This window comes from Manduca sexta, chromosome 11 (assembly GCF_014839805.1).
Source record: "Manduca sexta isolate Smith_Timp_Sample1 chromosome 11, JHU_Msex_v1.0, whole genome shotgun sequence".
Taxonomy (NCBI): domain Eukaryota; kingdom Metazoa; phylum Arthropoda; class Insecta; order Lepidoptera; family Sphingidae; genus Manduca; species Manduca sexta.
The window spans coordinates 5228695-5251218 of record NC_051125.1 but is presented as its reverse complement, the minus strand read 5'-3'; the positions used below and the strand labels follow the sequence as shown (position 1 = coordinate 5251218).

The window sequence follows — 22524 nt, the reverse complement described above, 5'->3', positions numbered from 1 at the left end:
GTCTGTTCCAATACAAAAGATGGTAGTGAAATATTAAAATATACTTTATTTTTGATAAAGCTGTACGTCTCTTAATTCTTAATTAGATACAATATAATATCCTCGATGTTGTTTTACAACTCCATATGAATAAAAATGGACAAATAAAATATTTACAAATCAGTAAAATATGAGAAAAAACGACCTAAATGCAAATGTTTTAATACCTATTAAGGGATAGTACTTTGTCTTATTGTTAGGTAGTTTAGTTTTTATACGCTTCTAAAAACAATAAGCAGTCTGTTTCACAAGTTTCAAATAAATTTCGTCAGGTATCGTGTTAAAGCAAGTAGTATGTACTAATTTTATTACTATTTATTTGGGAGTATAGATTAGAGAATGACGTGTATTTGGTCGGCTTATACATTTATATGAGGACTAGCATTTACTTAGAAATTGCGAAACAGGCCCGCAGGCTGATTGTACATAAAATCTTGAGACAAGTTCACTCACACAGATAATTTCTATAAGTGTTGGGTAGTCGAGAGGTTTTTCATGTTTGCATTTTGGAATAACATTTGTTTGGTCGTTCTTGCACAAGCGCCTTCAATATCTACACATACAAATATTTTTACATTTAACTCAGACATTTTAAATATTAATAAATCTGATTGAAATAATTCAGTACGATTGTCATATATATAAGTTTATACATATATTTGTGTAATATTCTTATTTCTACTTTACACTACGATCTTTGTTTTACATGCCTCTTGATAGTTTTCATCCTGTAAATAGCTATTTTCCCCTAAATTATGAAAATTCCTTCAATTTTACAACTTTCTTATTTGTTTCCTAAAAATAAGAATCGTGATTTGTCTTATTGAGTTCTTAGTATTGTAGTTGAAAAATCCTATCTTCGTACTCGTATGTCGGTACATTTTCTAACAATCGAATGTGAGCATGCCGTGAGCATCGTTTAATAACGTATAATAAATCTCATATTCATCACACCAAAACTAGCTCTAACTTTACTAGAATCTACCGAAAAGGATCGAATTTTCTCTTTTATGACATGATCAACACCAAATTTCTACGACATCCGATTATATATAAAAGCGTTTAAAATCCCTCGTTTTTCCCTCGCCACACAGTATATCTCTTAGGCCTACTCTATGACTAGCCGTTAAACACACAAATATTGCCTTTGTCACGGATACCGTGCACAGTTTGTAGGCCCATTTTCCATGGATTTAAAACCCGAAATGTTATTAAAAGTTCAATCACTGAGGGTGTCTACGTCGACGTCTTCGTTGTCATCATTTGTGGAAGAGTCTGGGTCCCTTCCGGGGATGGTACCCGGCGCGCCCGCGATGCCGCCGCGCCCTTCCTTCGTGTGACGCCATTTCATGCGACGATTTTGAAACCACACTTTGACCTTTAAACATCAATTATAAATGAGGTTTTGTCAGGACTTGTAAACATAATATGTAGATGTACATACGATTTATCGTCTAAGATCCACTGTTTAATTGTATTCGTAAAGAAAAAATAACATAAAAGTTATGAAACTTACGAGATCGTTACTTTATAATTATACAGTCTTAGAAGAATCCTGATTTTCACATTCAAAATATTGGAAAACAACATATCCACCCGAAAGTATATTTCGTAGTATTTCGAGTTAGAAAGCTTGCACATGCCACGGAATACAACAGAACACGCTGAAGGACTGAGAACTGTATTAGACTTAGACCATGGAAGGGCAAGTAGCCTTCTGATGTGTAGCAGCGCATTCATGAGTAGCCAATATTAAGTCAAATTGGACTCCGATAGGGGCGCGGTTCATCATATTTATCCAAGAGATTGAGCATTGGTCGAGATACTACTTTATTGGCGAGCTATTTTGACTACTAGTGTACAAATTAATTGTGATGGATCATTTACAAATGCATTTATTTAAGCATCTCACCTGAGCGTCAGTAAGACCTAAAGTAGCAGCCAGTTGTCTTCTGTCTGGTTTTGTTATGTATTTTTGTATCTGAAATCTTCTTTCTAAGCCTTTGCGCTGAAGATTACTGAAGACGGCTCGAGACCACGACCGCTTCCGTTTCCCACTGGATGTGACGTCACAGCGCGGCGCTGACGGCGGCTGCGGCGGTGATGACGATGGGATTGGCAGACGGTATACTGCAAAGAAAATCATTGTTATAAATATGTTTACTTTCATAATTAATTTCTGAATGCGTGGAAAAAACCAGACCTTAAGAAAACAATTGCAAAAACATATCATCATCATCGTCAATCGCAATATGTCCACTGCTGAACATGGGCCTCCCCTAAAGATTTCCAGATAGCTCTATTGGAAGCGGCCCGCATTCAGCGAGCTCGTGCGACTTTTATTAGGTCATCTGTCCACCTCGTAGGTGAAACAAAAAAAAAATAAAAGAAGTAGTAGGTAACACAACTGAATAAAAATAGGTTTATCTTTTTTAGTTATATTATTGGATATTCCATTCCTATTGATCTTTGACGATGGTCTGAGAAAATAAAGTGGGGTACTTTAGAATAATTGCTATGCAAAACAAATGAAAAGGTAAATGAAACCTACATAAGTTGTTGAAGTTATAGCCGGGGTATAAACGCCTCCTCACATCACTTGACGGGAGGTAGGTATTGTCGAGTTCACTGTTTGGCGATTATTATGTTGGCTTGGGGTTTTGTATAGGTACGTGGTTATTATTATCTACTATTATGAATTAAATTTATATCTATACTTATTTTATATATTTGTCTTCTGTTTAGTTCGATTACAATGTCCTTTATGACATGTAAATTGATTGTTACCTATGTAATAACGTAGTAGGAGGGACATGCCATAATTTATTTTTACACATACCTAATATACACTATTGTTCTTTTATTAATGCTGCAATGACGATTAATACAGACACAACTCGTGAAATTTCTGTGATTGACCTAAATAAGAAGTATTTAAAAAGTAATTTCAGCTTGTGTATTATTTCCATGTTTTCCAATATAAGTCCCTACCTTCAACATTAATATATTGGTAAAAAAATATTATAGACTCCTTAGGGCCTTCAAATTTGACAGCGGGGCTGCAGCACTGCAGCCCCGCTGCTTTGTAGATCCGTGGAAAGAAATAGAAACGGCCGCGCGTTTTTTACATCGAGGAAGTACAAAATGAGGATGAGAACGAAGAATAGGTACGGAGAAGATAAACAAGGGATGGAGGAAGCACTGTCAGAGCAAGAAATAAATGCTTTCTTTGCTGTGAAAGCCACCGGAAAGTTACTAAGGATGGCATAGAATCTGAGTTCAGTACTATTAAAATAAACATTTTTGTGGTAAGTAGGTATAATTTATATGAAAACGGCGAAAGCCGTTGCCCGGTGTAGATTACAGAAAGAAGAAATTTGGCTCTACATTTTAAAGCCTTCGTTACACTTATCAATACCCATTGATCTTGAATAACTTTATTACAACATATAGACAGAATATTCTCAACCTCAGCGGATCTTAGAAATTAAAAAAAGTAGTCACCGAAAAACAAGTTTATGCTTTACACTATTAATGACGAGGCTGTATGGGCTAGAACCCTTTGCCTTCCCAATAATAAAGGGAAAATCAATATAAAAAAAAAAATTATGCTTTACCGCGATTGTAATAAACCAGACATTATTAAGTGCCAATTAATTTTCGAATAGGAATTTTTGAGGTTCCCAGTCTAGGAGAACGTAACCACTTGAAAATATACGATCGTCAAATTTATACATATTGCATTATTGTTGCAGCATGGGTCTTTTCGAGAATGTTTTTTTTTCGAGACTGGAAGACGTGCAATTTATGAAGTTCAAGTGCCCCATACTCACCTGAAGAATAAGTTCTTTCCTTATCTCATCATTGGAAAATTATAAGCTAAAATAATCATAGAGCACTGTGGACTGTGGTTCAAGATTATTATTATTTTTTTAATTATTCTCTTTTTAATTTAGGGATTTTCATCCAGGGGTGGAATATCGGTCAGATCGTATTTTAATAGATGTACTTAATGCTTACAAAATATTCATTATAAAATAATAATGACACTGTTGGATAAAAAAAACTTTGCACAACGAGTTGGCTCCTTTTAAAATAGATTCACTAAATTGTTGTAGATATCTACTCACCCACTCACCTACCTATGCTTCATTGTTTAGCAAGTTTTATATCAGTAATAGAGGCCCGTAAAATGGTGTAGGTGCCTAGCAGTAGTTATACTGCACTATATAGGCAGTTTTATATAAGAGAGCCTCGCTTTGCTCTGTTTAGTATAAAGTAATATGTTTTAGTTATTCCTACTTGAAAATAGACAGTAGAGCTGTAACCGGCTTTAAACGAACTTATATTTAGTAGAACTAGATAGTTTCGGTGATAAAAACCTGAGGGTTTTTCGAATAAGTCCTTATATAATATTAATATTCATAGATGCCTAATCACTTATCACCAAGTTATCCACTTCTTCACTCAATAATTCAAAATTGATTTAGAAGGAATCGTAAATAAGTAGTTTAATCTTTTTAACTGATCACATGAAACTGTTTGCGAATTGTAAAAAATAAGCCAAATTCGTTGTGGATATTGCTTAAGCCCTTAGTTTTAGTAAGACGACGATGCATTAATGGCAATTTGACGTATTGGAGAAGCCTCGAAGGTGAGAAATTGGCCGCTTGAGATAATCAAGTGGCCAATTTTACATTCCTGGAGCATTAAAACAATAAATATATTTTAAGGTATTAATGATAAAAACATTCAAACATTTTTTGTTAAGGTATTGCTGTTCAATATGTCGTCTTTTAAAATTCACGAAATATTAGCACTGCTAAAAAGTATAAGTATTAGAAACATAAAATTAAAGGTGAAATAAATTAATAAAAGTACTTATTGTAGTATAAGTTATAAGAAAATTGGTTTATTCACTAATAATACATAGGATCCATTTATACTATTTTGCGAATCCGCAAAATTGGATTGGATTTTTAATAAATCAATACCTCTAGCCAGGAATGGAACCAAATAATTTGAAAAATTACACATACGTTGTATTAATAGAACATTCGATAGTAAGTATTGCTATTAGCATTAGAACGTTAAGTGAATTTTAATTCACTTATGAATAATTATTCTACTACTTATTAATAATTATTCTTTGATGACCATTAGCTGTTTACGTTAATAATATGTCGTACCTTTTATTTATTTATAAAGTTTTATATATGGCAATTTAATTTTGTGATTAGAAGATCAATTTAACTAACAAAGAACGTTTTGTTTTATTTAACTATATTTCATCACTGACAAAAATGACACGAACTTTCTTAGACTAATATGTTGAAATAAAGGATTATTTATCTTTTGATTTCTATTCGTTATTACTTATCCGAATATGATCCTTATTAGCAAGGATCTAACGGTGTAATATTACGGTACGTGATTTCTTACAAATAAATGGGTTTGATTTGTAGAAATATTGATTTATCAAAAATTAAATGATGCAGTTCCAGTTTTTATCAAAATCAGCCCTGTATCTCCTTTCATTATGTTGAACTATTCTTCATAGTTTCGGATTTCGATTTTCGATTTTCGATTTCGCCATCCACGACCACTTGAAAAATAAACCCTGAATATGACACATAGTCGCCCGCCAATATACCTACATTATTTTTTTAAATTATATTTAGTATTGATTTTTTTTATACATTTTTCCTGATGTATAAAATTTTAATAAGTATACATTAGATGAAGAGAATAGTTAAAGATATATCTTTGAATTTGTTTATTTTTATTTTTATGTGTGTTTATAATAGGTACTTGTAATAAAAAAAAATAGTATCACTTTGAAACGTTTACAAGGAATAGAAAGAAGACACGGATAGATGTGTATATAATAAATGTAAGTAATCTTTTGAATGCGGCGATAGCCTAGTTGGGTGTGGAACGGACTGCTGAGACGAATGTCCGCAGGTTCAAATCCCAAGGGCACACACCTCTGACTTTTCTAAAAAATCATGTGTGTATTCTTTGTGAATTTATCGTTCGCTTTAACGGTGAAGGAAAACATCGTGAGGAAACCTGCACATCTGAGAAGTTCTCTATAGGAATTTCGAAGGTGTGTGAAGTCTACCAATCCGCACTAGGCCAGCGTGGTGGACTAAGGCCTAATCCCTCTCAGTAGTAGAGGAGGCCCGTGCTCAGCAGTGGGCAAGTATATAATACAGGGCTGATATTATTATTATATTATTAATCTTTTGAAACTTGAGCTTTACAATTTTAATAATCTTAATAAATTAAAAAAAATTACTCATAGGTGATTGTACAAATTACATTTTCATTCCTCTTATTCGGTATTTTGAATCTAGGATGAATGAAAAAAAATGTAAGAAAAAGAAAAAGAAGGTTACTTACTTCGTTTTTTATACCCGACAAGACAAGATTTTGACTTTCAGCTTTAAATTGATATTACTTTTTAATTAATGTATTTATTGTTATTATTAATCAAGTACCTAACATCCAACAGACAATTACCTATAGGTACTTATTATTTTAAATTTATTTAATAAAAACCTTTATCCGTCTAATTAGCTATAATTCCTTAAAATTTGCCCATAAAATAACCAAACTAAATACTCATATTAATGAAAATAAGGCGACAACTAATAATATAATCTAATACATAACATCACTTATTTGCAAATAGTGCGTGTCTACTTAAGTATTTATATTCGCAACTTTTAAAAGTAACTCACCAGTTGTTGGCCTCAAAGCTGGGTGCAAGTGGGTATAGGGAAGAGGCAACGGCAACTGCAACAGCGGTGGTTCATCCCTACAACAGCGATATAGGGCTGCCACACAACCCGCGCACGGAGGCTCTTGTGGCCTCACAACTTCGGGCACTGAACTAGAATTAGTTGATTCATGATTACCCAATATACTGTCCACACTAAACTTTAACTTATTAACATCACCACTTAAGGAAGTCATTGTGCACAGACGTGAAGACCTTCTGACGTGAAAGCCACTGAAAAACTGACAAGCGGCGCGCGATAACCGCCGCACGCGCAGGGCAGTAGGCGTGTCTTGTCTAATGGACCGTTTCCATTGGCCGTCACCCGCTGGGCGTTGCGCACCACGTTATGGAGTGAGCGAGCATTGACTGATCGTGATACTGCCAACAACTGTACTTGTTTACCATAAACTGCCTCTTTTATGTGTTTTATATTGCTTTGTACTTTGAATTTAATTTTATTACAGTCAAGCTTGCGTCATTCGTCAGCTCCGTGAGATATAATTCAAAATTTTACAAAATTTTGCCACCTACTGACATAATACAACCTAATATTTATTATTTCTAAAATGTATGAATTGAATTAATTACGCCACTTTATATTGCTTTCCTCATTGCTATCATCGGTTACATACATACTTCCATTTTTATCGATCGCCAATTTTTTTCTCTCTACAAAAGCCCCACTGATCACTTTTGCGGCACAAGATTAATGTATAATATATACATTAATTTTTAAAATACGAAATGAAAAAAATATATATCACCTTTGAATATAAGATACGCTTGCCAAAGAGGCAAATTAATTAGACATCTAACGCGATAAAAATGGTTAAAGTCAATAGAGCCCAGTAGATCCAAATAAAACTTCACCAGTCATATTCGTAAAACAAACAACGAAGCCCACAGCGCGTGCGCGCAACAATTTCCTGTAGCAGTTAAAAGAGACTTACATTCTGAACCATTATATATTTATACATGAGTACACAGGTTTCTAAACAGATCCAGGAATAAAACCGACTGAATCTTTCGACCACACTCGATTATACCCACTTACCTAAACATAATAGAGAATCAATCGATTTAACAACAACTGTTAGCTCTAAAACTCCGAAATCGATTACGGTTCAGTTTATTTTGCTTGTCAGAAAACACCTGCGGACCATCCGCGCCACCAGATATAGATCCCATCATTACTGAAGAGTTAAGAGCATCGGCTCGCCCGCCGCACGGCTCTACACTGTTTATTTGATAAGTACTTATCGATTATCTTTACCTAACGAAATCATTATGTGCCTGATTCCCGTGCCCCGTATCCGATAGTTGCTATAACAGCTCATTTTGACGTAGATTATGATTTATTAATTAATAGTATTAACAATTTTCAAACAGATTTGCATATTAATAAAAGTTACATTATACGTAATCTGATATTAAGGGTTTCAAGGTGGTGTCAGGTTACTCCCAATAAATTAATACGAAATCAATATGCACATTTTTTCTTTACATGTACGCAGGGACGTATTCTACGAAGTTTTGCTCTAAGGCCGCTACCTCAACCTAGAGTACTACATAATAATAGTATATATGTACCTATGATCTATTTAATACAACTCTGCCATGCTTTTTTATTCTTCAATAACCTAAATTAATTAAACCTGGTTCTTATTTATTTGTTCAAGAGAGAGCTATTTATCTATCTTCTATAATATTTTTCATTTGGTATTTTATAACTTTGCGTATAAACATATTAATGTTTCAAATTAAACTATTATTAATGTAATTTAAAACACACTCGCATAACCTTAAATTAATTAAGGATAATAAAATCTTGTTAATTTGTTTTAAACATAGAAGATTAAAGTAAATTGAAATATAACCTGTTTTGACGCAAAGCTAGCGCCGCGACGCGACGTCATCTAGACCATATAAAAACTAATTATAATATTCGTTGTGGGCAAATAATATATGAGCTGATATCATAATAGATAAAAATATGTATATTGTGATTCTAGTAATGCGACTGCAAAGCAAAAGTGGTATATATAAATAAGAACAAACAACAGTAATTTGTCAGCTAGTAAATATTACCTAGTATATAAAAATTATAAATAAAAATTCATAAACATTTTTGTCATTCATAAATAATATGCGACATATTTAATTATTTGAGTTTTACATAGCTAATATCTTAGAGAAACAGTATACACACTAGGTATCAAGTTCGTTATTTGCATAATATATTGCTTTAAATTGCTCTCTTTAGTTGATTTAACGAATTTAATCGATAGAGATCATTATCAAAACTAGTTGGTTAATGAGTTTAAAAATCTCTACGTCTTGTATTATTGAAATAGATATCTAATTCTGTTGACCAGCGATAAAACCGCAACTAAAGATAAAATGTAGAAATACGACATACGCAGATTTAATTCAGACTTTCTACTTTAAATATTTCGTGAATACTTTATTTAGTACATTCTCCTAATAAATAAGACAACTCGCATCTTTGCTTTATCTGCGTCGAACGTTTACTTTTTGGTTTATCTATTCGGTTCGCACTTATTACAACTAGCTAATATATTATGTGAAGGTGCATATCTCAGGTGGCCATTCGTATAGAATGTAACAGAAATGACATTCTCCCCGCGTGTAATCTTCATAATATACGTACAGTTTGAAGCGAGTCTCCTTTAGCAGCGTCCATAAATCAGAATAGTTTAGCGTCAGACCAACATGGTTGGTGTAAACCCGACGCCAATAGGATCAAATGATTTGCAGCAAAACTTATTGGCGAGGTACACGTGCAAATTGCGGTGCCGGCTGCGCGAACGCTAAATCATATCTATGGTTTATTTTCCAATCATGACATGATATATTTTATGACCGGCTATTTTGTTAATTTTATTAATAAATTAAAATATTCGCACGAACGTAGATGCCAATTGGTTTTCATTTCGGAATAGTTTTACTCATTCGGATAGTGATTTCTTAAAACTTGACGTGTACCGCTTTGCCAGAATTTGGGCGTGGGAAATTTGCGTACGTAAGTGAACGCAGATGTAGTTTTGTTCTTGATGTTACAATATGTGAATTTGGTTAACATAAAATATTTTTTTACGATTGGATTTCCAGTTCGGTGTACAATTTTATTCGTACTCGGTATTCGTCGAACGTATGCACAATAATATGCGATTGGTGTAGGGAACATCTGATCATAACATGAGCCCGAAATACCGCTGCAGAATTTTTAATGTAGTGATTTAACTTTGTAGTTAAAATTCTAGTCCGTAAAAAACGCGTAATCTACATCTGAATATATAAAAATGAATCCCTATTTCCCTTGATCACACCCTCACGCGTGAACGGCTGGACCGATTTCACTATTTTCTTTATTATGTTTTTTATTGTCAGGGGAAGGCTCTTATGAAAGAAAAAAATCAAAGAATTGAGCGAAAAATTAGGAAATTTAAGAAAAAACTTAACAAAAATATTAATTATACTGTCAGAATGCGCGCTGCAAATTCATAGTTAAAACGGGAGAACGTCTGTCGGGTCAACTAGTAAACAATAAGTGTAAAAAATGTATCAAATAAAAGTCTATTAAAGAATTTTACGCTAAAATTCGACTCTCATTCGTATAAGAATAAAAATAAAAGAGCGGGTGTTCCAAACGACTTCCTTATACGATAGCTGTTTGATTACAATCGGTTTGAGGAAATCACAACTTTGGGTGATTTATTAAGTCTGCTTTTGTTAGTGCGATAATAAAATCACCGTAAATCGTATACTGGTCTACCGTCTTACGCCCGAGTACAATTAGGCCAGCGGTATCTAAATAAGTGAGTCAACAAACAGCACATCCTTTCGGGTGCGATGCCCGTTCAACGTTCGATGTATCCAAATTTCATTTGTCTATATTTGTAATATCTGTTTGATCTTCGAATGGTTGGTTATTTTATTTAATAATGGCTAGTTCCTATTGTAACCCTTTTTGGGCTAAGAATTATTCAATAAACCAATGTGAGTTGGGGCCATTGTCAGATACTACATTCGCCAGAATCTAGAAATAAGTATTATTTCTTATTCTTATTATTATTATTATTTCTTTCTATTATTATTAATAAAAAAAAAATCACGTTAAACGCATAACAAGAAATATGCGTCATATATTAAATACCGCTTCCTTACTAGTTACTACATACATTGATTGGCTATAAAAATGAAAAATTCTAATTATAATAGGAAAGTTATAAATTCAGTTCCTATTCCTTGTTTGTAAAAATATTATATTTTATACTCATGACAATTTAAAGCCGACTCATGATTACTACTGTGAAACAATATCCACTCGTATTTTGATTTACTATAAAAACATAGTTAAAGGATAAATTAAACTTAAGAATTGTTAAAAAATAATTGTATAAAATATAACCAGAATAGCAGTTGAACAGTTTTTAATGCACACTACACTGGTGTTACTACAGATTAGGTTACTATTGCATGTTGCAATTCGAATCGTTGATTTCCTACTCGATAACCTACCGGACTTGCTAATAAATGCAAATAAGTAATGCGATTACTACCTTTTAACGTTTCTTATTATAAATTGTATTAAAGGTTCTCACCAACACAAAGGTGATTAATCGAAGTTAATTGACGCCGAAAGTCATAGAGTTGAAGGACGTTGTAGGCATTGTTACAGATACTGGGTTACATTACTGTTGTTGTTGTAGGCATTGTTACATTACTGGGTTTTATAATTATGAGACTAATAGTGCGTTTGTTCATATGATTTGAAACAAAAACGTCACTAAAATATGCCATGAGTGTTGTCACAACACAAACCACTTTTTTTTTAAGATACGTATTAGTACCTAACTCTGGCAGGCTGTCAATGAAAAAACTGGCCATTAAGGTCTAATGTCTTCAAATAATGACCACAGAGTAGTATCCACTACGCGATGCTTTATAATTTATAGTTTGGATGGTGAGGCTACTGTTTACAGCCCAGTTATTTATTAATGTTATTAAGACAGCAATTGTCTCGTCTTGTCACTGCTGAACGTATGCCTCCCCCAAAGATTTTAAGATAGACTTGTCGGAAGCGGCCCACATCTAGCGACCTCCAGACACTTTTATAAGGTCATCTCTCCACCGCGTGGGTGTATGTACGTCCGACGCTGCGCTTGTCAGTTCGTGGCCTCCACTCCAGAACATTCATGCCCCATCAGTTCTGCGAGCTATATGCCCTGCCCACTGTCACTTCAAAATGCTAATTCGACAGGCTATGCCGGTGACTTTCGTTCTTCTAAAAAGTACCTACCTGGAATGTATCGATACATGATTATACACACAAATCGCTTGTTCATATTGGGTGTCGGTGTCGCAATAAATATTAAATATCGACGCAGTTAAAATATCCTCTTACAGTTTACGAGAGCGTCCGTCGACATATTTACGTACGGGTGGGGGCAATCAATTTGGTTTTTTCGTTTACGCTTATGATACAGGTGCCTTTCTTTGTGCACGCGAGCTCTCTCCGCGTATTTAATACGAATTAATTAAACATCGTAGATCGTGTTAACAATTTTAATTGATTTCTGCACAATTGTTAAATTGAACTCACAAGGTTCAAAATCTAGTGGTAAAATGTTGTATTGTTGTATCTAATTTTAAAATGGTTTCCTATAAGCTATAAGTATTAAAATTTATAAGATTAAAATATGTTGATAGGGCAGAATATGACATTCTCTAATCAAAACTTGATCTGTTATAAATTAACATTAAATTATAGGAAGTTTTGAAAGCACTGAATCATTTTTATAGCCATACGTTATAATTAAGAGCAACATATTATGTGGGTATAATAAATTAAAATTGAGCTTTTAAATTTTTCGTGTTTTGATATTACTTGGATGTATTACAGACATAAACAATCCATGATAAATAATGACTTTAAATTTTCTCGTACAATGTGACGCGCACAGGACATATACTAGCCATTGTTTACTTGCATTTTAAAAGAATATTATTACAATTCACATTTATTTTAATTATAGTTTAGTAATATTTGCATTGCTTTATTAACCTTTCCTCCCATTACAAGTGTAAACAATTGTTGAATTTTTGTGATATGTAAATTGATTTATAAATGTAGAGTTGCATCGTTGGATAACTTTTTCTTTTCCATTGATTGTATTGTGTAATCTTTATTATTTTAGGGTAAATTTATAGCCATTTTTTTGTACATTCAACTATTAAACTAAAAGAACGATGTATGGCGTAAAGCGGTGAACCATTACAGCTGATATCGTCCGCCACCGCCCACCGTCTCAAACACATATTAATATTTAATTGTAGGCGCGATATCATCACGCGGCACATAACTAACTGTTAATAAACTGTATTGTCGACGTGAATTATCCCCATAACTCTGCTCAACGAGGTTGGCCCCAGAAGTAAGGGGTGCTATTCTTAAGTCTCCTTTATTTTAATTTCTTAATTTGGTGTCGTAAAAATGTGCTGTGCTAATATAAATAGGTATTTAGTGCTGTTCGGAGACTTCGGAGAGACTCTGCGATACGTTTTGGTAAGAAAATAAGTTTAGCATTAAAATGTATTTTGCATACCTACACTTCATTTTCTATTAACACTTCTGATGTAAGATAATGGACCACACATTCGTTTGTTTGGAATAAATACCTTCGTTATATCACCAACTGTGGAAGGAATACAATGAGCTAAGTTCCAACACTTAATTAATTCTTATAAAAATTTATTCAATACATAACACGACTTACGATAAATCCGTGTCAAGTTGTAAAGAATAACATGAGACAACAATAACTATAATAATGTCGAGTGTTCGAGAATAACTCTCGTTGTCGGGTCGCCATCGTATGTCGCCTCGGGAAATGCTTTATATCGGCGCACAAGCTCGCGCCCAATAAACGCAATAAATAATACCGGATCGTGTGAGACTCGCCACGGATCCTATAACAACTGCTTGTATCTGTTCCTGCATTCGTGAGCGTAATAAAAATGTGACAAGGTACGTTTTTGTTGTGAGAAGAAGGTTCAGTATATTTATTTTGCTGTGTCTAAAGTACTTAGGCTCGAAACTAAATTTAATATCAACCCATAAACTAATAAGATTTCTTCATCGTTTTCCAACCCTTGTAATTTTCTACGATACTACAGTATAATAAGACATTGTGATCGAATTTGTTTTATGTTTTGTATTTGTGTTATTATCAAATTTATGTTTCACACTAACTTAATGCCTGTACGTCACCTGGGTCCCACATTGAAAATCAGCGCTGCAGTATTAATCAACCTCACCAGTACCAGTAGCAAAGAACAGAATGAGGGTTCCCATTATTGGCATACTGGGTATAGTTGTATTACATTTCTTTATATAATTTGTTTTTCTCTTCTACTGTTGCACATATTACACTCTTATTCAATAATAAAATCTTTCTTTTCTTTCTTTCTTTAATTACTTATATTTTTTAATGTACTGATATGCATCTTTATAAAAGAGTCCAAAACACTTTATTTCTCATTTAAATTGTATTCAACATTTTCTAACTATCTGAAACTTAAGAAAGTTTTAATTTTTTGTATAATTAAAAAAAAGATATAGACTTGGTGAAACTCTTATAAAAAATAAATAGGAAAAAGCCGGGGTTTATTGAACATAGAGTCATTTGCGATACCCTAAAAATAAAAAGACACCGATAATCGTACATCACGTTTATTAGTTCCGATAAATAACACAAATAACTTTCCGATGTGATCGATTCTAATGTGTTGTTGTATTTATTGTAATTAGGGTGCCGGCCGCCGAGCGAGGCGACTGGCGAGGCCGCGGCCGACGACTCGCGCGCTGCGCCATCTCGTGTGGCGCGCCCATCAGATGTATAAACTGTTTATTAAGAACTAATAATATTTGCATAATCGTGTCATTAAACATTATTCAATATGAAATTCAATATTAATCGATCGTTAATATTTAAAATTAACCTAATATACATGTATTAGATGAATTCTTAATATTAATAAATGCACGAAATCATTAAATCTTATCAATAAAAATATTATTAATGGCTATTGGACATTGGTTATGGACGTTGTTGCAACCCAGAGAGGAAATAGAATTTTTATAGTTGAGAAGAATTCGAATGGAGATTACTAGTTGTAAAGTCAAGTTGATACGATTTTTATCATGATTTTATTCTTTTCACTTATAGAAAGATCAGTGACCGATGTATTGTTTTAGTCAATTTAATTTTATGTTAAAAATACTTTTCTTATGGGAACAAGAATGGTGAATTTGGTTTCCTAACCGAAAAATATAAATATAAAAAAATGTGATTTTATGAGTTATGCTGTTTATATTTTGTAAAAATAATAATTATATTTATGAGGTGTGTTGTATTTCTTATTGCCTATCGTAATCGTATGCGTGACTGCATTCAAATATAAATCACAAAGACATGCAATTCTTTATGGATATTTATTAATCGTATAATTCTAGGTGTCTGTGTTAAGTAGTATTTATTTATACAGTAGGTTACACTACGACTTAAATCTAATAATTATTGGCTATAAGTTATTGATTTAGATATAATATCCATTTTTAAAATTAGTACGTACAATTCCTTTCCAAATAGTATCTATAATTTGAACTTTATCATTTTGCCATTAAATAGTGTCATGGTTAGTATGTTATAAGTATTAAATACTAATATAAATTTATCCTAGACATGCCAGACTAATAAAACCTATTTTTTATTAACATGACTTAATCGCAACAAAAATACTTTGGATTTATATAATACCAGATTTTATTCGCGGCTTCGCCCGCGTGAAGTAGTTTTTCGGATTTTTTTTTCCGACTTACTTGATATGTATCGTCATATTATGATCAAATTACACAAAATCATTATAAATTGTAGCCTATATTTTATTCTGATGTATAACCAATATTACTGTAAAATTTCATCCGAATCTGTTTAGTACTTTTTATGTAAAAGAGGAACAAACATACATCCATCCTCACAAACTTTCGCATTTATAACATCAGTAGGATTTTATTGTTCCCTACCATTCGACATCCAAACATATACTACTTCTTGTTCCAATTTACACACAGAATAGCAAAGCATGATGCGATAGCAGTATTCGTGCAATACTAAACGTTGGTTGAGGTAACAAAGGTTTTGCGTGTGTAAATCACAATAAAAGTCGGCAGAGACGCCTGCGTGGCCGGCGGAGGCACCGGAGACGAATTATGATTGCCTCGAGAGCCCCGTAAAGCAGACGAGTAGCGGTGTACGGTGCACTTCATTTTGTATGTTTGTTAAATCGCTGGCTTACTATTACAATCTTATCTTAATTTCCTTCAGTTGCAAAGTTAAAAAAAATCTTGTTTGTAAAAGAAAACATAATAAATCATCTTTCGGGAATATTGGAATTGGGATTACTGAAAATGACTTAGTAGAATCATATGATATATATAATTCAATATGTATATCAAAGCCTTATAATAGTGAACCAGCGTTAATGACTTTAATGTTAATAACGTGTTAAATGACTATATGCTAAGCATAGGTATAAAGCATTTTAGTAATAAACCATTCCAATAAATGTTTCAGTTAATATTATGCAGGTTCTACTTAAAAATTGATAGATTTAAATATTGATTGGTTAAAACTATTTATGAAACGGATTGCGACCACCTTACCACAACAAAATAGGAAATCTATTAAAACGAATTATTACCTAACTTTTACCCTGCTTTAATAACTATTTTATTTATATCCGAAAGTAAAAAATAGCTGAATAAATCACAATGACAAGTGATAGTAGTAAGTACTAAAATAGATTTTTTGTAAAAAAAGATTCGCTTACAGCTGTCTACTCTACCGTCTAATCACGAGGTAAAAATAAACTATTACCTAAGTCTAAAATCAACTCATTCTACCACTTGTTATCTATCTATAACTTGTAAATATCTCAGATGCCCGTTAAACAAGATTATATAACAAGTAAGATACAAACCACATCAGCGCCATTGTTTATTAACACATGCTTTGTGTCTTTAAGTATTTATGCGTTTATTAATCCGGAAATCGTTGCTCCGTATAATGTTTATTAGTCTGGATTATTATATCATGTGGGATTCGGTCTATAATATATATTGAATACTTTAATGTTGATTATTAAAAGTTGTGCCTCTGTAGAGATAAGATTTAATCACTAACATAATTCGTTTAATTAAAGGCTATTACTGTAGCGTAACTTAAAGGTGTGATACCCGATGAGGAATGAAGTATGAATGTACATATATCGCGATACTTATTATAAAACAACATATATTCATCTTTTTGTAAATAAATGTATATATAAACCTACTTCTACAATATTCATAGGATTACCCCCGCGCGCCACTCGACCAACCACCCTGAATTACTAAATAGTTAGAACAGCCATTGAATAAATTTAATATCTGTTGCAACAGAATTTTAATAACAATACCTGATTAACATTTGTACAAATACAATATTTCAGACTCTACCAATCAAAAAACAAAATAGTGATTTAAACCAGAATAATAAATTTATAATTAAACAAATTGCCTAATTAAATTATCTTAGTGATTTCCTGTGCGTGTAGGCGTTTGGCCATTGAGCGCTATTAAACATTATGGTGACCCTACACAGATAAGAGGACGTGAGGTGTCCGGCGCGCGCGCAGCGTGCGATAAAGCAAGGCGCCGCGGGGTCCCCGGACCTCCAACATGGCGGAACTCCGGCCCGACTCGTGTGGACATACTTACTCTTACTTCATAACTAAGAAAAACGTGAATTAAAAGTTTTTCGTAAAATAGAGTTGGCCATCTTTAAGGACCCATACGACACGCTAGCAATGGAAACGATTCACCACGTTATTATTTAAAATAATTTTATTGCAAAATTAATAATTCATAGCCACAATGTTTTAAATAATATATATTAAGCCCCATAGATAAAAATGTATGTGCAACATATAAAAAACCTCCCTTTCCACAGTGATCTAGATTTGTACGAAAAATAACAAGTATAAGATTTAGTACCAAAACTATTACAAACACCAATCTGTATTGTAATTACAAACACATTAAATGTGTTAAATTCTAATGATGTGCGGATGTGTTCGATATTTTTCTTCGCTATTAGAGTGTGTTGTGTAAATAATACATACGATTCAATGTACCAATTGGCGGATATTTAAACCAAACTGTTTTAAGTTTACACTATTTAAAAGGCCTTGTAACTGTGTTTGCATAATGCACATCTGCGTGTATAATATGAAAAGTGTAAATATGAAATTAAAATAATAAGAATATTTTACGATTCTATGTTTTATTTATGTAAACGCATATGATATGAGTCCCATGTAGAATAATAACGTAGCTAATCCACATTATTCTATCGGAGGTTCTCGCGCCCACCGCACCGTGTAAATAATAATTAATTTTATTGTAAATGCTTATATTTTATTGCGGGATTTGTCAACAGAGTGCGCGATGTATTTTGTTGCCTGAGATATTTATTGTTACTCACTTAATGTAGTGCCTAAGTTCGTATACTGCATGCGGTCATACACGCACAGGGCCTCATTAAACCGCTGTTTTGCTATGATACGTTCATTTGTTTATTTTAATTTATGACGCAGTATTTTGATATTATCTTTAATACGTGCATGGCTAGTAGATAAAAAAATAATACTCATATTTTTTTGTTACTGTTTTAGAGTGTGATTTGTTTTGGTTGGTTAAAATTATTAGAAACCCGTGATGTTGAAGAGCTATTTGAATGTTACATAGGTTGCCTGTTTATATCATTATATCTATATGGCCTTCAGTTAATCATTAAGGAAAAGATTTTTTTCTAAACGGTATTAAAAATATTATGAGTGATATTGAGAGATATTGAAAGTAATAAACCGCAACTTTAATACTATATTGTGTATATTATTTTTTATATCGATCAAAATCGAATAAAACTTTATATTAAAATTATGGCCGAACATTAAAGGACAATGCCCAAAACCAGGCTATCTTTGCGTCAGTCATGCGTCTTAACCAAATAACCATGTAAAATCATAATTTTAATTATTACTTCATTTGTATTTATTTCAGCCATGAGCAAATAGGGGTTTTAAAGATATGAAAAAAAAAGTTGTTTAATTGTTGTAAATCAAACACCGGATAATTTAGTGCCAATATGGCGAATTGATACCAATTTATAACAAATTCCCCCCAAACTCCAAATAGCTGGTAAAAAGATAAAATATTAATCCTTCTAAAACAAACCAATGGCGACTTGTACTTGCATTGACAGAAATACTAAAGTCAGCTAAAACATGTTTGGACTTTATTTTTAATTAAATGAATATATGGGTACTGATTTTTATTACACTGGCAACTGAAATGAATGACATTTTAACACTAGATTTGTCAGAATAAAAATATTTAATTATTAAAATATTTTACTCAAGATCAGAGTGTTATTCTTATGTATTTTAATGTTGAGTCGAGAAATTCACTGTTAAGAAACAAGGTGTATAATGTGTGTTCCGAACTTTGAGACGGAAGGCTTTTAGTTAGCAACACAAAGTCGTCTAGAACCTAGACCCAGGACAATTAATCGAGATGACATACTTATCCCGGCGATGTTTTAACTGCACCATTGCGATGCCACAGCAACGATAAGTATATTTTATAGACAAGCTATCCAGTTTGTAAGTTATGTAGGTTATTATTAACCTACCCACAATGTGGGAAAAATCTTGCAAAAACTAAAGAACACAGTTTAACAATAAAAATAATCTGAAGATGTTTACTCAATTTCTACATTATATTTCAGGTTTCAAGGCTGGAACGAGTTTGTGCTGCCTGCTGGAGATCAGTTAATAGAGAGGTTTACAGACAACAACGACATGACATGACCCGACCAGCACTGCAAGAAGTCATTCACTCACTTCAGAAGTATTATAAGCGTGTTGCGGCCACATCAAGTTCTTGTTTGTTTTCTGGGAAGCCATATCTATCAAAAATACACATCTATATAAAAATATACATCGGATTTCGTATTTCTTGTTTTATTTTTCTTTTCCTATGATAAGTAACTATTAGCCTAATTAGGCTGTGAAGTTAGTTCCTGGGTTCCAGTTCGATTTCCAGGCCAAGCAACATTTTCTTGTTTGTTTGTTTCTGACATGACTTGCCTGGGATCGGAATCCTCCAAAGAGGGTTGGCATCACGCATGCGGCCGGTTATAAAAACTAAGCTGAATTTATTCTACAATATGTGTTGACGCCATATTGAAATGAGCTAATGGTAGGTGAAAATAAAGATTAAATTAATCCATGTAATGGAATAACTCATAAGCCAGAAAAATATGTACTTACACAAAGGGTCGGGTAGTATATGCTCAGTGGAAAAATTAATATTCCGCCATACTATCTTAGAAGTTTTATTGGAGCTTCGTCTCATCAGATATGTTAATACCTATCAGCTTCTTATAAGAGCGATTAAAGCTAAGTGAAAAGAATGTCCAATAATTGTTTATAGCAATATCAAGTAGGTACTGCAATACTGAACTTAATTAGGCACGTAGGTACTTTCTACCGTACATCATTGCAGTCGATACTTAACCTCAAAATAACCGAGTTAATAAAATTCTGATTACTCCGAACTCCCATCGAATATCCAATTGTTTTCAATTTATATGAGATTTAGGATATATTCCCTATAGTTTAGCGAAGGTTTTGTACAGACGCAAGCGTAGCCCAACTTTCATACAAAAATGGGCATTCTCCTTTGATTCATTTGACAAGATGATTCGATTTTATTAATGACACGATTCAACTTATTTATGAAAATCTATTTAATATGTAATATATTAATATATGTACCTATCTGCTATAAGTTCCCCTCTCGCGAAAATCTTTCCCGGCATATGCCTACGGTGAATTCTTCCGGGATATTAAGTAGCCTATTATTATTAATCCAGGCCATGGTCTATTTATCAGTAATAATAATAATATCAAGAATGGTATATTCACCTATAATTATAGTACACAAAGACCAATGTTATGGGTCAACTGTATTTTATAGTATATTTGTAACTGTCGATATAGTATCTTAATAAATAATTGCCAAATTTCATCCAAATCTGTTCACCGGTAAAGGTGTCAAAATCAACCAAACATCTCCACAAACTTTCGCATTTATAATATAAATTTAAACCTAATAAACTTAAGGATCAAGTCCCAGGTATGGCCCTGTGTAATGTTGCAACCGGCCGGAGCTTGTCTAGTTGTGCTCTGCATGTGAGCATCGTGCCATTTTGAATGCTAATTTGTTGGGTCCCCGTTCATAATCGTAACTCAAGTCAATGGTGTATTATATGGCGTCCAGTTAAATGTTTTATGAGAGTTAAATACGAAAGGTATCGATACTAGATTTATATGCATTGATATTGAGGAAGAATAGGAGTTTGTATTTGAAATAATATTAATAAGTAATACAGAAAATTGTACTATATTGTAATAAAATATTTTTTAAAACTAATATTTTTTTTACTTAAATACCTAAATCACTTTTTCATAATAAAGACACAAATATGGTTTTGTTATTTCGTTTTATTACTTTTAGAATTTATATTTATATTTACGTAGATTTATTAGCACAGGCAGATATTTATGTTTAAAAGATAAAAGGTTTTATCAAGATAAGATTTCTCCGTGTGAAGTGGTAGCACGCAAAAGTTACTTGAATATATGTTAGGCCAAGGTCAAGAAGCTGGACAATATATCAAATTAATTTATGCGTTTGAATAGACTGAAAATTATAAAGAGACTATTCATGCTCTCAAGCCAAGTCTAAAATGGAAGATATAAAATATAACTCTATGACATATTGAAAGAGGAATTAAAAAAATATTTAAGCATTATGGTGTTATTAGTACTTATAAGTTATATATAATATTATATTTGTACGTATAAATCATTAACAATGTGTTAATATGTAATTTAAACTATTTATTTTTCGCTAACAGAGATTAATTCTCTAATAATTATATTTTGTAAGCTATTTTTTGTAATGTACCTGCTGAAATTAATGTTATTACTCAAGTAGAATGCACTTTATGGAAAAATAATAAAAACAGGACAAAAATAAAAATATGATATCTATTATGTACATAGTTCTTTAAATGATGCAGGATGAACTGTGTTAATTAAATTATCGGCCACTGGAAATAATTTTTGAGTGAAATTAAATAACAGTTGATAATACAAGCTATACCAATATTGTGGCTGGGTCGAAACCCAACTAGACAATTATTATCTCTTAAAAGGGTATGAAGCTTTACTTAACTTGTGCGGTATTTTAACAATGTATCCCATACACATTATACATATATATACATTTATATACTCATAATATATCGTCTACAGTTTATAGAATTTGATTGCAAAAAATACAAATACAATTTTCTATTATGCACATAACAACTGAAGTATAGTTTATACTAGGAGCACGTATACGCAAACACGTATTACGACACATGCTTAAGTTATAATACGAGTATGCAATCACCTTGGTCATTAGTTACGATCGGCCTGAAGATTAATGAACAAATAAC

The 22524-nt window shown here is 32.6% G+C and overlaps 1 protein-coding gene across 1 annotated transcript; it reads right to left on the bottom strand.

Annotated features, from left to right (window-relative positions):
* Nucleotides 1-26: 26 nt before the first annotated feature.
* LOC115442577 (homeobox protein DBX1-B) lies at nucleotides 27-7046 on the bottom strand. Its single transcript, XM_030167655.2, has 3 exons — nucleotides 6786-7046; nucleotides 1952-2169; nucleotides 27-1417 (listed from the first exon to the last, which is right to left on the bottom strand). The coding sequence occupies exons 1-3, from the start codon at nucleotides 7018-7020 to the stop codon at nucleotides 1259-1261; spliced, it is 612 nt and encodes a 203-aa protein (XP_030023515.1). The 5' UTR covers nucleotides 7021-7046; the 3' UTR covers nucleotides 27-1258.
* Nucleotides 7047-22524: the final 15478 nt, after the last annotated feature.